At 45.2% G+C, this 15568-nt stretch overlaps 1 protein-coding gene across 1 annotated transcript in view; it reads right to left on the bottom strand.

The window, feature by feature from the left end:
* Nucleotides 1-418: 418 nt before the first annotated feature.
* PDPK1 (3-phosphoinositide dependent protein kinase 1) overlaps nt 419-15568 on the bottom strand; it is a 112657-nt gene continuing 97507 nt past the window's right edge. The window contains exons 13-14 of the mRNA XM_068114963.2: nt 5917-6069; nt 419-1436 (exon numbers count right to left, since the gene is read on the bottom strand). Coding sequence (XP_067971064.2) covers nt 1329-1436; nt 5917-6069 — 261 coding nt within the window. The 3' untranslated portion in view covers nt 419-1328. The remainder of the gene's footprint in view (nt 1437-5916; nt 6070-15568) is intronic.

The following is a 15568-nucleotide window of genomic DNA, read 5'->3' on the forward strand; positions in this document are numbered from 1 at the left end:
GGCTTTTTGCGATGCTTTTCACAATTAAGCGACACAAAAATGTCGCTTTGTAATTAACGCCCAGACTAGTCTGGGGGCGATCTTATCACACAAGAAGAAAACAAAAAATACGGACAAACACACCGTCCTTTCTCACACCAGGAAACTGCACAAACAGCCTCCATGCCTGCACAAAGATTGTCAGTGCTTGCACCTACAATTGGATTTGTCTATGACAAAAATGAAGTCACATTGTATTTTGAAGCGTCGTATTTTACAAACTTATTTTATAAGATTCTGGTCTTCCATTGTAAATGAAGGAACAATGCAGGTAATGAATAAATGACTGGTCCAGTGAAACAAAGCAAATGTCTCTATTCCTGATTGGTTGAACAAATTCAAAATTTGTAGTTTGAGGTTGTTTTCTTTTTCCCTTTTTGGGGGGGGGGGGGGGGGGGGGGAGAATATTAAAAGACGGGATTAAGGTTCGATAAAAAAGAAAATCCAATGAAACACTTAATGCCTAATTTACAAGAGGCGTCCAGGAAGTGCATAGGCAATTCCACTGGACAAGGAAACTCTAATGGTTGCTATGCTTGAGTAGCTGACCGGCCAGGCTTGGAAAGGGAAGGGAGGGAGGGGGGGGTTAAAACAAGGTGGGGGTTGAAGGGAAGGTGTATGGCATTAAGCCTAAGCCCAGGAGGATAGTGAGGCAGCTGTGGAAAGGAAGTGACATTAAAAAGACAAAACAACACCGTAAATGATGATACAATCCTGGCATGTACAAGGGATGAGTCTGAAGATAACGATAACGATAACGATGGACAGACAGACAGACAGAGAGAGAGAGAGAGAGAGAGACAGATAGACAGACAGAGAGAGAGAGAAATAAAACTTTTTCAACATCCTGGTGTGCTTGTCAGCTCCTCCTCATAGGTAATGACTGATAAGCAGAACCAGAGTACTGTACATAGAAGAGCTGGAAGTTGAAGACACGCCAGGTGTGACCACAGTGGTAAGTCTCCAAGGAGCCCGAGTCGGACTCGGAAGAGAGATCGGGGCACGGCAAGTGGAGCACCGATGACGTCTGACATTTGGTTCTTGGTGGGCACTGTGGCCTTCGTTAATTAATTATAGATAAATAATTACACCTACTCCCTGCAAGAAAAACATTTATTTCCACTTCCTCTAATGCAGCCTCTTGCACTTCCTTCCTCAATCCAATATCTCTCATCCAGATACAAACCCCTGCCTCGATGACCCAAAGGTAGAATGGTCGACACTCATGTACCACATAACACACCGACCCTCACCGTTGCTCACATCCTGTGCAACACCTGCTGGATTTGTCACTGTTTCTGGTGATTTTTGTACACTCGTTTCCACACCTCCTCGATCTTCTTGCACCAGGTGTGTGCATTACCACGTGGGTCCATCAGGTAATATGTTCGGTTTGGCTAAAACAACAATTTGGGGATGGGTGGGGGTGTTGGAGGGGGTGGGGGACAGATACAAATCGGCAATGATCAAAAAAAAAGGAATGGCAGCATTCGTGTCATCAGACGTGCCGAGTGATAGCCGAACTAACTCCCGGGCCTCAAAAGTCTGTGATAACCGTCAGAGAACCGTACAGTTTGGCTTACGCCTACCAAATGGGTGAAACAGCAGAACTCCAGGCGAGCACATCAATTGCAACATCTGTATTAACAAATCCCATAAGGGTAGGGACATATAAATTAATATGTTTGGGTTATGTTTTATTCCTCCATACCTTTGGAATTGTATACAGAACACATAACCTTGTTCACGTTTTCTATGTATGGGAGGGAAAACGAGATAATCTGACTTGTGCTTCTTGATCACCGCATGCAGCTTGGTCGCCATACGCACTTATTTTTTATGCTTTTTTTTAACAGACTCTGACTACTTTTACCTTAAGTCTTGCTCTTTCCTCCCGCACACCTCCATGCTCAAAGCTCAAAGCCTGACACCATCAGGTCGCCACACGTTCTTACAGAAACCCTTTCCATGATACCCAGCAGTCCTACATAACGGAACCGTCTGCCACAGTCCGCTGTCTCAACAAGATTTAAAATATATATGTTGCCCACTGCCATGTCTTGATCTCTCCCATTACTACCACCAACCATAACTACACTCGCTGAGACCCATTCCAAAACTTTCTCCTCTTAAGCTGTGATGCGTCCATATTTTCTGACCTATAGTGTTCAACATTTGCGAGTCTAAAGCTATGTTCATGGAGATAATTCTTAATAACTAGTTCGTACTAATTCCGAAGATTTTCGATCACTAGCAAAGTTTGGCGTTCACATTAAATTATATGAACCTCAAACGTATTTCCATTAGTAGGGGACAGGTGGTAGAGAGCGAACTAGTTGGCATCACGAGGCGTAGCAATGGAATGAATTGACCACTGTTGCACAGCAGGAATAGTCACAGACAGCACATTAGGCCGGACCAAACGCTTGTGCCGTGTTCACAAAGATTCACCCCCATATTACTAATCTATGGTCATTGGTCATGGATGGATTAATGAGTCCGAGGCTTCACCGCACTAACTTTCATGATCCCAATCACAACAGCTCAAAAAAAAAGAAGGAAAAAAAAAAAACTGTAGATTTATTTACTCTGGACAAACCTTTTTGAACACACCCGAGCACCACGCAAGTTTGTCATATAATCTTGCCACCAGTTGTAAGTTACACGGCAGCAGTAGATTTTAAACTCACCTCTGTTCTTCTGTACAAGTACTATGATGTCACATAGCAAAAGGCTGCTGAGATTACAGGCCTAACTTTATTCCGACCCCTTTCATTGATCGAATGCGTCAAAATACAAAACTACTTAAATGGAGAAGTGAGGCCTGGAACGTGCAACTGATATTAGCAGTAGGGGGCGAAATTATACAATGTATGGCTGTACACACATGTGATAATGGGCGACTATATTGTCATGCAAAAAAAATCCACGTAGTGCCTTAAAAAATATTAAATAAAGGCTCTTTGGGGCATTTATTTTAATGTTTTAATGTGAAATTCAGAAATTCAGCAACAGATGTCTGAATATACAGACTTGGCATTTAATATGGAATTTTTTTTTTTCTTGACTTGGGTTTACTTTCTGAACTCAGTATATCAATCTGGAGAGTTTCTTTTACACTTTGGTGATGTCTGTTGAAAGAACCATGTCACTGATTGTCTTTCGCAGCAAGAAGTCAATAACAGGATTATATCACAGGTGGCGTGACAAAATGTAAGGACAGGTGCATTTTATGATTGGCTTCACAGTCGGGTATACAAGGGTTGTTGCGTTCTGTATTAGTGGAAAACAACTGCTGCACGTCTACAAAAGTTATTGCCGCTTCCCCTGGAGATGGTCCGTCAACTCGACAATGCTGTTTGTCATGGAGTGGTGGCTTTACGAAATTCTGGCATGAAACAGCGTGCTATTGCTCGGCAGTATGGCATCACTCAAGGTCAGGTGTCAAAGATCCTGAAACGAAATGCTCAGAGGGGTGTCCCTACTCCAATACCGAGGCCAGGACGTCCACGCAGAACCACAAGGAGAGATGATCGCCAGCTGCACCAGTTAGTCTACAATGGCCGTACCAAGTCAGCTAATCGGCTTCGGGTTGAGTGGCAGCAACTCACAAATGTGCCTGTATCCAGAAGGCTAGTCAACCAACGACTGGTTCAAGCAGGCTATCGTGCCAGGCGTCCCCTGAGAAAGCCACGCCTGACCAGACAACACAGCCAGCGCCAATTGCAGTGGGTCAGAAAGCACCGTCAATGGCAGCCAGGACACTGGAATCACGTGACCTTCAGTGACGAGTCTAGATTTCTGGTCTATCGTCAAGATGGCCGCGTCCGAGTGCGCAGACAAGTACATGAAGCCCACAACGAAGATTGTATAGTGCCAAGAGTCCAAGCTGGAGGTGGTGGGGTGACCGTTTGGGCTGCTTTTCATGCAGGGGTCAAAACTGACCTGGTTGTTCTGAATGGAAACCTGAACCAGTTCAAGTACAGGGTCATTCTGGAAGAAACATTGCTTCCATTTGCTCGTGCAGCCTTTCGAGGAAACTTTGTCTTCCAATATGACAATGCACGGCCTCATCGTGCTCGCATGATCCAACACTTTCTTGCTGACCGTGGTGTAGAGCATATGGAGTGGCCTGCCATGTCCCCGGATATGAATCCTAGAGAGAACTTGTGGGCAGAATTAACGCGTCAAATCGACAACTTGGACCAGCAGCCGACCTCTGTGCGTGAATTGCAGCAGGCTATTGTCACTGCATGGCAAGCGATTCCTGTCAAAACCTTGGCAAATCTCGTGAACAGCATGCCTCGACGTGTACGTGCTCTCCTGAATGCTCGTGGGGGTTACACGAAGTACTGAACTGTAATTTACTGTCCGTAATCCCAGTCATAATTGAGCTTTTGTTTTTGTTGAAATTTTTTTTGGCTAATGTGCAAAATAGAGATACTTCTGGAAAACGTACAGAAGTTTAACACAGTACTGTCCGTGAATTGAGTTCGATATCAGTTTACATCACTTTCAAGGATCAATTTATTTGCTTCGAAATGTCAAATGTGGTTTTTGTTTCTTTTAAAGGTCACATTAACAAAATCTAGAATAATTTCAACATAATTCCAATTAACTTTTGGTTCTAAGTCATCTTGAAAAGTAAGTTCACCCCCACAAAAAAATATTCCATATTAAATGCCAAGTTTGTATAATGAATGAATGATCGTTTTAAGGCCATTTTCCCCACTAGAGCAGGGGTTAGCCTTGCGGGCCCCATCACAATCATGGTTCCCTGTTTGAGGCAATGTTTTTATGGCCGGATGCCCTTCCTGACGCCAACCCTTGGTCACGCTCTTAGGATGCGCAGGGATACGGTGTACCTATTCTAAACCGGGGTACACACCGGGATCATTCATCCCAGCAAGCTGGTACTCAATTTGCCGACCTCGGAAGGATGACAGGCTGAGTCAACCCCCCTGGCGTTAATTCAGCGATCGACCGGGATTCGAACCCAGGATCCTAGGATCCCAAGCCGGCACCCTAACCGCTAAGCCAACACCAGGTCTAATGGTTGCTATTAGACATGTCTATACGTGTTTGAAAAAAAAAAAAAAAACATAAAAATGCCGAAACTTTGGCTCAAAAGCTCTGAGCACACAACTTACGACTCATCCATATACATATTTTTCAAATGTTTGTACATTATTCTTTCACGACAGAACTGGAGCACCGAGAGGCCCCAGATTGTGGGTGTTGGTGGGCTACTTCAGAATCTGGGCAAGGTTTTAAGCTGATATACAATGGCCGCTGATATATAAGCTGATATATAAAGTGTATATTGGGATGTGGGGTCAGACAGTATTGCCATGGCCCGCAGGCAAAAGGTAACCACCACAAGGCCAATAACTCCATCGCTTTTCAATGCCCATTGCATCCTGAAACAACTGCTGGGAAAAGCTCACCCGGCTGGGCAGCACCGGCATCTCCCACAGGCAGCGCAGGGTAACCTCATCAACACATTCATAGCCCCTGCTACTCATAATATAAATGGTCACATAATCTACATGCAATTTTCATTTACTACTGATGAAACCACGCTTACAGCCAATAGTACACTCAAATTTGGTCAGGTGGCTCTTACGAGGTAACAAGGAAAGGCTGGCTGTACAAGTGAACTGTATATGCACAGAAACACAAACTGATGTTACGCTTTCATCAAGTTGTCCTTTATTAATGAAGCTGAGGATGTGCTCCGATGGCAGTTCCAGCATGCGAGGTTTAGGCTCTAACGTGATGGAACCCGATGGCACTGTTTCTTTTGACACGCCTTTTGTACACGTCATGCTCCACTGAACTTAGGCCAAAAGACTCACCCACCTTGCATTGCCTTACCGTGTGCACAAAGAATGTCTTAAAGTTCTTGGCCTCTGGCCGAAGCTCAGGAGACCACGGGATCTCGCCCTTGAGAATCTTGTTTATGGGATCAACATAATAAAGGTGCGGTCCTTCGGTAAGCAGAAGCTGGCGCCGCCGAGCAAACAAGCCCTAGGAAAGCATGCAAATGTATTTGATGTTTTTCACTCAAATCAAACAATGACAACCAGATAGCTCTTCACATCGTTCAAATCAAATGAAAAGGAATATACGTATATGCTTATCATATTCTATTTTACTTTATTATCATCAGGAAAAATATCCCAACAGCCAATCAAAATGCAACTTGTCGATCCCAATGATCCGGGAGAACTCCAAGCTGTCTCCCGAAATGGAACTTCAACAATATTATGCAAAGAATAATTACTTTATTGAATCAACCCCACCCCTGAGTCATCAGCTCCCCCTCCCCAACCCCAAGGCTTCAATCCCCTCCCCACTCTAAGTCCCTGCCCCCAACTCTGTCTCCCCTTCCCCTTTTTTCCTGTTTTTCAAAACAAGAGGGCATCAACGACATTAAACAGTTACAATTTCGATTAAATCAACCCCGCCACCCCAAGTCCTCAACCCCCTTCTCCCCCCAAACCAAAGTCCTCAACTCACCCGCCCCAATCCCTTAACTCCACCCTCCCCCAAACCCCAAGTCCTCAGCTAACTCCATCCCAACCCCAAGGCTTCAATCCCCTCCCCACTCCAAGTTTTCAAATCTCCCTCCCTCCCCTAAGCCGCAACCAAACTCTGTCCTCCCTCCCCCCCAAAAAACTCCAACTCTAACCCTCCCCTTTCTTTCTGTTCTTCAAAGCAAGAGGGCATTAACAACATTAAGAGGTTAAATGAGTTTAAATGAAGATTGAGATTATATGAAGAGGTTAAATTAAGAGGCTAAATTAAATAACGACGAAACGACGTTTAATTCACAATCTCATGAGATTCTGTCATCTCGATATGTGATGGAGGGACGGACAGACGGACAGACAGACAAGCATATTATTATAATGATCATTTGAAGTATATGTTCGTTTGGAATCATTTTGATGTCTCAAATCTGACATTTGTAATTGGTGATTGTTAATTTTACAAGCAGCTGGTGGCTCACAAGTGGCTCAATTTGCCATGGTGTGTAAAGGGCGAGAAAGGCAGCCACATGATGCTTTATCAACAGCTAACTCGCATTCAAAGCAATATTAGGTCTTTCCTTTGAAACGAGAAATCAAAGAAGCCTTCACCAAGCAAATGGATCTGTGTTTGGTCGTTTTCTGCCATTTTTAACAACTTGGGTTCCTTTTATTAGAAAATTAGAAAGGCGCTCTTCAATGTTGCGATGTCGACTGATATGCCTCCGCTCACATTATTCCATCCATCATTATACATAAATTTGATTTCAACCTCTTCAGCTGTTCTCAAGTGTCACATTTCTACCTGACATGATCCCTGACCTTTGACCTTGGATGCAGAAATCTAATCAGTTCATCTTTTCATAATTTATATACTTATAACAAGTTTGATCAAAATCCCATGACTGGTTCGCAAGTCAGCTCGGTAACAGAATTTTTACCGAACGGGACCTCTGACCTTTGATCTCTTGATCCAATAATCGAATCAGTTCATTTTTGCATCATTGTACATACTTGTACCAAGTTTGACATAGTTCTCTTTGGCCGTTCTCAAGTTATTGTGGCAATGAAAACCCATTACAGAATCTGACCTCTTGACCCCAAAATAAAATCAGTTCATCTTTGCATCATAACATAATTATACTTATACAGAGTTTGGTCAAACTCCCATCACTGGTTTACAAGTTGTCACAGTAACAGAATTTTTACTGAACATCATCTTTGACCTTTGACATTGTGACCGCAAAATCTAATCGGTTCATCTTTACCTCCTGCAAGAAGTTCGACTTAGATCCCTTTGGCCGTTCGCAAGTTATCACGGTAAGGACGCACGGAGGGACAATCCAAAAACATAAGCCTCCTGCGACTTCGTTGGCGGAGGCATAAAAAGTGATATGGAAAAAAAGACAAAGTGTTTGCAGCGCTGATTCAACATAAAAACAAGCAACAATCATGTCTTTACCAAATCAAAGGTGATTAAATGTCAGTAATGTCGTCAAAATCTTCTGCAGCTAGTCCAACACTTGGAATACGTCTTTCAGCCCTGGCTAATCTCACACCCTCACTCGGTCTCAACTGAAGAATCGTCTGTAGAACCATTCTCATCTACTTCCTTGGCAAACCACTTGAGGTAGTTAAGTCACTCAAACATTTCGACCTCCCCATCAGTCACCATCTCTCTTGGACAAACCACATATCAGAGTTTGCATCCAGAGACAGTTGCCGATAGGGCATCCTCCATTGTCCCAAGTCTTTCCTTGGCAAGTCTGAACTTCTATCAGCATTCTAGGCCTTCATCTGCAGCTCAATGGAGTACTGCTCTCTCCTTTGGGCTGGCGCCCCTGCATCAAACCTTCACTTCTTGATGCGAGGGAGACAAAGGCACTCAAAGCTCAAAATTATTGGAATTTCCCATTAAGAAGCCGAGTCTCTGGGCCAGTTACCACCGCATTGCAGACAGTGTGGTAACCTCTGTCTTGTACCACCTCGTTTCTGCTCTTGCACCCTCTGCCTCTCCCCTCCCCTGCAAGGTTTGTCAAGGGTACAGACATACACACATCCTTTCAGTATCGCTTGTCTGCTGAAACTCTCAAAATCCAGGTTCACTGCTCACCCCATTTTCTCTCAACTATGGAACCAACTTCCTCAGTCTTCAGTTCCATTCTTCCCTCTAAGAGTCTAAGGCTTTGAAATGGCTCTTGACTTCTTTCGCTGCTACCTCCACCCTCCTTTCCATTTTTTTCTTCTATTGCTGCGTCATTATTTTTTGTCTCCCGCTCCCTTTATTGTATGTTTTGTGTGTCCGTTTTTTTTTGATTGATGTTAGCTCTTACACGAGCCTCGATCTTGTATACAAAACAAAAAAAAAAACCCTGGATTAACCTTCCTCTTTCAGCTCTTTTCTTGTCTGTTTTTGAGTTTATATCCACCTTGTTCACCCTGCACGATGTTCTTTACTCCCTCGCCTTGCTCTCATCCTTCCCATTCCTCCTCCAAGTATCCCTCTACTCTGCTCGTGGTCTGTTTTTTCTACCTTACACAGTGTTCAGTTCATTCAGTTCTGTTGTATTGTGTCATAACTCTTCCATAATCCTCAATTTTGTAAACAAAAAAAATACAACGTTTTGCTGTTTTAAATACTTTGCACCACAAATAATAAATGACATTCAATAAGGAAGAACAGATGATACACTATATTTCCCCCTTTCCCCTTTTATAGATGATCAAGCTTTCCATTTTGACCAAACTGATTTTGACCAAAGGTTCTTCTGATCATGTGCTTGTTAAAGTGGATATCTCTCTGGCCATTCTCAGAGAGCCTCATCAGCGCCGACGAGTCTGACATTTCACTCAGGCTGACTGGCACGGTATTCAAGCAGCCATCAATCATCTGGAATGGTCTCCCATCTCTACTGCCTCTGACATCAATTCTTACTGGGAATTCTTCCAAAGTAAACTGCTCTCTCTCTCTCTCTCATGAACAGATTTATCCCATCTCGTCTTCAGTTGTCATACCCTTCCTCCCGTCCATGGTACACTGAAGCTTGAGGTGAGGCAGTTGCCATGAAACAACTTGCCTTGACCTCATGGAAGGCTAATCCAACTGAAGGAAATCTCAGTTCCTTTCACAAAGCTCGGAACAAGTGTGTGTCTACCCTCAGGAGTGCCAGGAAACAATATCTCTCCACTCTCAAGACTGAACTCTCAAACCTGTCTCCTTCCTCCAAATCCTGGTGGCGTCTGGTCAAATCCGTTTCTGGTGTTTGTTCCCCCTCCATTCCCTCCCTTACCTCAAACGGCTACACAGCCGACACCACACGTGAAAAAGCCGAATGACAACTCTGTGTTTGCCTCAAAATGTTGTGTCCCAAACCAGTCTCTCTCTCTGCACCCACCTTACCCAGTCGAACCCAGCTGCTCCTCGACTCTGTGTCCTTCTCTCCTGACAAGGTGGAGGAGTTTTTGTCAAACCTCGACTCTGATTCTGCAACTGGACCAGACAGCATCAACCCACGGGTCCAAAAATCATGCTCTGCCGCTCTATCTCACCCTCTCTCTGTTCTCTTCACCCTCTCATTTGCTCAAGGTCATCTGCGACCTGCTTGGAAATCAGCCAACATTACCGCTTTACACAAAAAGATGCTAAAACAGATCCTTGCAACTACAGACCAATCAGCATGCTCCCAATCATCAGCAAGGTCCTGGAATCCATCATCGCATCTGACATCAAATCCTTCCTCTTCTCCAATGGCTTGATCTCGGATCATCAATTTGGATTCAGACCAGGTCATTCTACTCTGGACATGCTGCTTATGCTGTCTCAACAATGGATGGACCTGGAGCAGAAAGGAAGGTATGTGTGTACCCTCAATGCCAAAAAGGAAATCGGAGTTGTCTCCCTTGACATATCACATGCCTTCGATACAGTCTGGCACTCCCCTCTGCTCACCAAACTCTCCTCCTATGGTATCCATGGAAATCTCCACGAATGGCATGCAGACTTCCTCTCTGGTCGTAAGCAACGTGTGGCCCTGAATGGGTTTCTCTCATCTCCTCTTCCTGTTCAGGCTGGAGTTCCCCAAGGCAGTGTTCTGGGCCCTGTGCATTTTCTGGTCATTCATCAATGATCTCTCCGACTCGCTGGAAAATCCTCTCCATCTCTTTGTTGATGACTTCACTCTCTGCCGCTCCATACTGCATCCCTCAGATCGGCAGTCTACATCCTCCTCACTCTCTGCAGACCTGGACAAAATCATAGACTGGTCAAACAAGTGGAACATGTCTTTCAATCCTGACAAAACTGAATCCCACTATGTCTCTCCGAAAAGACCGACTGAACAACCCTCCCTTCTACTTTCTCAAAAATCCTCTCCAATAAGTTCTGTCACTCAAGGTTTTGGGTCTCACTATCTGCCATGGTCTTTCCTGGGAAAACCACATTTCAAAGCTGGCCTCCAAAGCCAGTCACCGACTGGGCATCCTCCCTCATGAGAAGTCCTTCCTTTGCACACCTGAGATCCTCACCACATACAAGGCTTTCATCCGCAGCTCAATGGAATACTGCTCTCCCCTCTGGGCTGGTGCTCCTGCCTCACACCGAGCTCGGCTTCACGCTGTTGAAACCAAAGCTTTCAGAATCATTGGAAGCTACCGCGATGAAGCTAACTCCAAGGGCTTTTCACTCACTCACCGCAGGCAGGTTGTGGTCCTTCTGTCTTCTACAGACTCCTCTCCGGCCCAGCTCCCCAGCTCTGTCTGTGCTCTGTCCCCCCAAATATTCCTTCAGGTCGCACAAGATCTGCCAGCAACCCTCTTATGGTGAAATTGCCAAAATCAAAACTCTGCTCACCTTCACTCCTCTTTTCTCCCACCTCTGGAACAAACTCACTCACTCTCTTCAACCCCACTGTTCACCACCATCTCTTATCTTATCTTCCCCCATCCAAAACCTTGATCTTTTCTAGCCCCGTTAATTCACCCCAGATCCACTTTTTTGAAATACCGACTTCTTTCTTGGAAGTCTTAGCAGGGTCCATGTGTTTCATACCTCTCCCACCCCCGCACCCCCCCTTCCCATGCCTCCAACCCCCCAAGCCCTCTCGATGTCCCTGTTCTCTGCTGTTGTACTTGTTGTGCTTCCCTCTCTCTCCCCATCTTGTCTCCCGCTGCCTTTATTATATGTTTTATGTGTAGGTTTGTTTTTTTGTGATTAATGTTCGCTCTTACACGAACCTCGATCTTATATACAACAAAAAAAAGAAAAACAAAACACATAGGAATCCCTTTAATACTGACGCTTGAATTAATTCGACAAGTACAGCTAGGCATACAAAAAAAATTGAAAATTTCACAATTTGACGATAAATAAACGTAGAAATTCCTTGGAGCAAACTTCAACAAAACACAAGCGTGCATGAACCATAATTGACGGGCTGACAGGATGGCCTGGATGTGTGCACACTCGCCTCTAAGCTGCCGAGCCAGGGTTCGAAACTTGACCTGGCTATAAACTGTTATCCCAGTGTTTCACAGGCAGGGTGATCAATGTGTGCGCTGTCCCTCGGGTGGACGTTAAACGGGCGTCCTGTCTATCGGCATTAGTTGGTCAATGTTAAAGATCCCACGGTGGCCTTCACAAAGAGTACGCGAACTGTCACCGGCACCATGGAGCAAATTCCAAATTCCTGCGCTATCCAGCAGAGGGCAATGCAGGAGCGGCACTGACGCACCCCAGCCAATGATGCTACCCTGCAGCCTTGTTCTCCATACAACAGAAGAATAACCACAATTAACTAGTGAAATTGCATTTTTTTTAAATATTTATCAATTACCAGGCTTGTACAGCTGTGGCTCTACAAGAATTGAACATACACGGACAAACTTTAAACTTTAAACACAAAAAACATACACGGACAAGTAAAACATATAATATAGGGAGCGGGAGACAAGATGCGGAGAGAGAGGGAAGCACACAAGCACAACAACAGCAGAGAACAAGGACATCGGGAGATCCCCAGCCCTCTCTGGGCTCTGTCCCCCAAATATTCCTACAGGTCGCACAAGATCTGCCTGCAACCCTCTTATGGTTAAACTGCCAAAATCAAGACTTTCTGCTCACCTTCACTCCTTCATTCCTCTTTTCTCCCACCTCTGGAACAAACTCCCTCACTCTCTTCAATCCCACTCCACCCTCTAGGTCTTTAAAACAGCTGTTCACCACCATCTCTTATCCTCCCCCATCCAAAACCTTGATCTTTTCTACCCCCGCTAATTTCGGTCCCCTTGTGTTTTATACCTCTCCCCCCCGCCTCCCCCCCCCCTTCCCACACCTCCTGCCCCCAAGCCCTCTCCCTCCCACACTTCTCCCTGCTCTCAAATGTTGTGGTTGTGTGCTTCCCCTTCCCTCCCCATCTTGTCTTCTGCTCCCTCTTTTTGTATATTTTGTTTGTCTGGTTGATTTGTTTGTGAAATAAATGTTAGCTCTTTCACGAGCCTCGATTCAGTATACAAAAAAAGAAGAAAAAAAAAAACTGCAGTAGGGAGAGGGCTGGGGCGGGGGGGGGGCGGGGGGGCGGGGGGTGGGGAGGGGTACACGTTAATAAACAAGTTGACACTACCAAGAATTTCAGGAATTAAGTCGGAGATTGGAAGAGGTGGATTTGGGGTGTTTTAATGGGGGTAGAAAAGATCAAGGTTTTGGATGGGGGAAGACAAGAGATGGTGGTGAACAGCTGTTTTAAAGACCTGGAGGGAGGAGTAGGATTGAAGAGAGTGGAGGAGTTTGTTCCAGAGGCAGAAGAAAAGGGGAATGAAAGAGAAGGTGAGCAGAGAGTCTCGATTTTGGCAGTTTCACCAGAAGAAGGTTGCTGGCAGAGGTTGTGAGTTCTGAAGGAATATTCAGAGGACAGAGCACAGACAGAGCTGAGTGAGCTCGGCCAGAGGGGAGTCGGTAGAAGAAGGAAAGACCACCAACCTGCCTGTGGTGGGCGAGTGAAAGGCCCTCAGAATCAGCTTCATCGCGGGAGATTCCAATGATTCTGAAAGGTTTGGATTCTACAGCGTGAAGACGAGCTAGGTGTGAGGCAGGAGCACCAGCCCAGAGGGGAGAGCAGTACTCCATTGAGCTGCGGATGAAAGCTTTGTATGTGGTGAGGAGCACAGAAGTGCCAAGGAAGGACTTCGCACGACAGAGGATGCCCAGTCGGCCACTGGCTTTGGAGGCCAGCTTGGAAATGTGGTTTTCCCAGGAAAGATCATGGCAGATCGTAAGACCCAAAAGCTTGAGTGACAGAACTTCTTTGAGAGGATTGTTGAGAAAGTAAATGGGAAGGTTTTCCAGATGGTCTTTTCGGAGAAAATGTGAGGTTGTGAGATTTGTCCGGCTTGAAAGACATGTTGCACTTGTTTGACCAGTCTGTGATTTTGTTCAGGTTTGCAGAGATTGAGGAGGCTGCAGACTGCCGATCTGAGGGATGAGGAATGGAGCGGCAGATAGTGGAGTCATCAGCAAAGAGATAGAGAGGATTTTCCAGAGAGTCAGAAAGATAATTGATGAATACCAGAAAAATCACAGGGCCCAGAACATTGCCTTGGGGAACTCCAGCCTTAACAGGAAGGGGGGGGGGACGAGAGAATTTCATTCAGGGCCACGTTGACGGCGCCTGGAGAGGAAGTCCGCAAGCCATGCATGGAGGTTACCATGCACCATGGGTACCATAGGAGGAGAGTTTGGTGAGCAGAGGGGGGTGCCAGGCCGTATCGAAGGCACGTGATATGTCAAGTGAGACAGCTCTGATTTCCTGTTTGGCATTGAGGATCTCCATCCATTGTTGAGAAAGCAGAAGCAGCATGTCCATAGTCGAGTGTCCAGGTCTGAAACCAAATTGATCATCAGAGATCAAGCCATTGGAGAAGAGGAAAGATTTCATATCCGAAGCAATGATGGATTCCATGACGTTGCTGATAATTATTGGAAGCAGGCTGATTGGTCTGTAATTGCAAGGATCTGTTTTTGCACCTTTTATGTGTAAAGCGGTAATGTTTGCTGATTTCCAAGCTGATGGCAGATAACCTTGAGCAAAAGAGAGGGTGAGATAGAGCGGCAGAGCAGGATTTTAGGACCCGTGGGCTGATGCCGTCAGGTCCACGTTGAAGAATCAGTCGAGGTTTTGACAGAAGCATTGGTATTCCCATCTCTTGCCAATGTCCTTTCTCTTTACTCTCCCCTGCACTCACCTCTTTTTTTACGTATCCCTCCTCACTTCTCCTTTCAAAAATTAAAATTTTTCCACTTACCACCGCACCACTGTGCATATGCAATAAATATATGAAACCCAAGAAAGATTTACAAAATGTTCAAGCTCCAATGGCACATGCATATTTACATCCGAAGATTAGGTGACATCTGTACAGCTGTTTGTGCAGTAACTTTGCTGTACAAGTACATAGCTGTCTGCCATTGGATTTTAGTTTGTCTCTCTCTCTCTCTGTCTAACAATACAAAGTAGAAAATATATTAATAAGCAGATGTATTAATTCTCTCAATTAAAATCCGAATTTTCTTCAAGTTTAAATAACCAAATAAAGGGCTCAGATGCACATACCAAGCTGTTGCAATCCCACATTTTTTTTTACACAAGATCAAGGCCACATCACCAAATTCCTTCCTGACTAAGCCACTGGGTGAATATATGAATGAATGAATGATCGTTTAAAGGCCATTTTCCCCACTAGAGCAGGGGTTAGTCTTGCGGGCCCCATGACAATCATGGTTCCCTGTTTGAGGCAATGTTTTTATGGCCGGATGCCCTTCCTGACGCCAACCCTTGGTCACGCTCTTACGATGCGCAGGGATACGGTGTACCTATTCTAAACCGGGGTACACACCGTGATCATTCATCCCAGCAAGCTGGTACTCAATTTGCCGACCTCGGAAGGATGACAGGCTGAGTCAACCCCCCTGGCGTTAATTCAGCGATCGACCGGGATTCGAACCC

This window comes from Myxine glutinosa, chromosome 5 (genome assembly GCF_964187855.1).
Source record: "Myxine glutinosa chromosome 5, kmMyxGlut1.1, whole genome shotgun sequence".
Taxonomy (NCBI): domain Eukaryota; kingdom Metazoa; phylum Chordata; class Myxini; order Myxiniformes; family Myxinidae; genus Myxine; species Myxine glutinosa.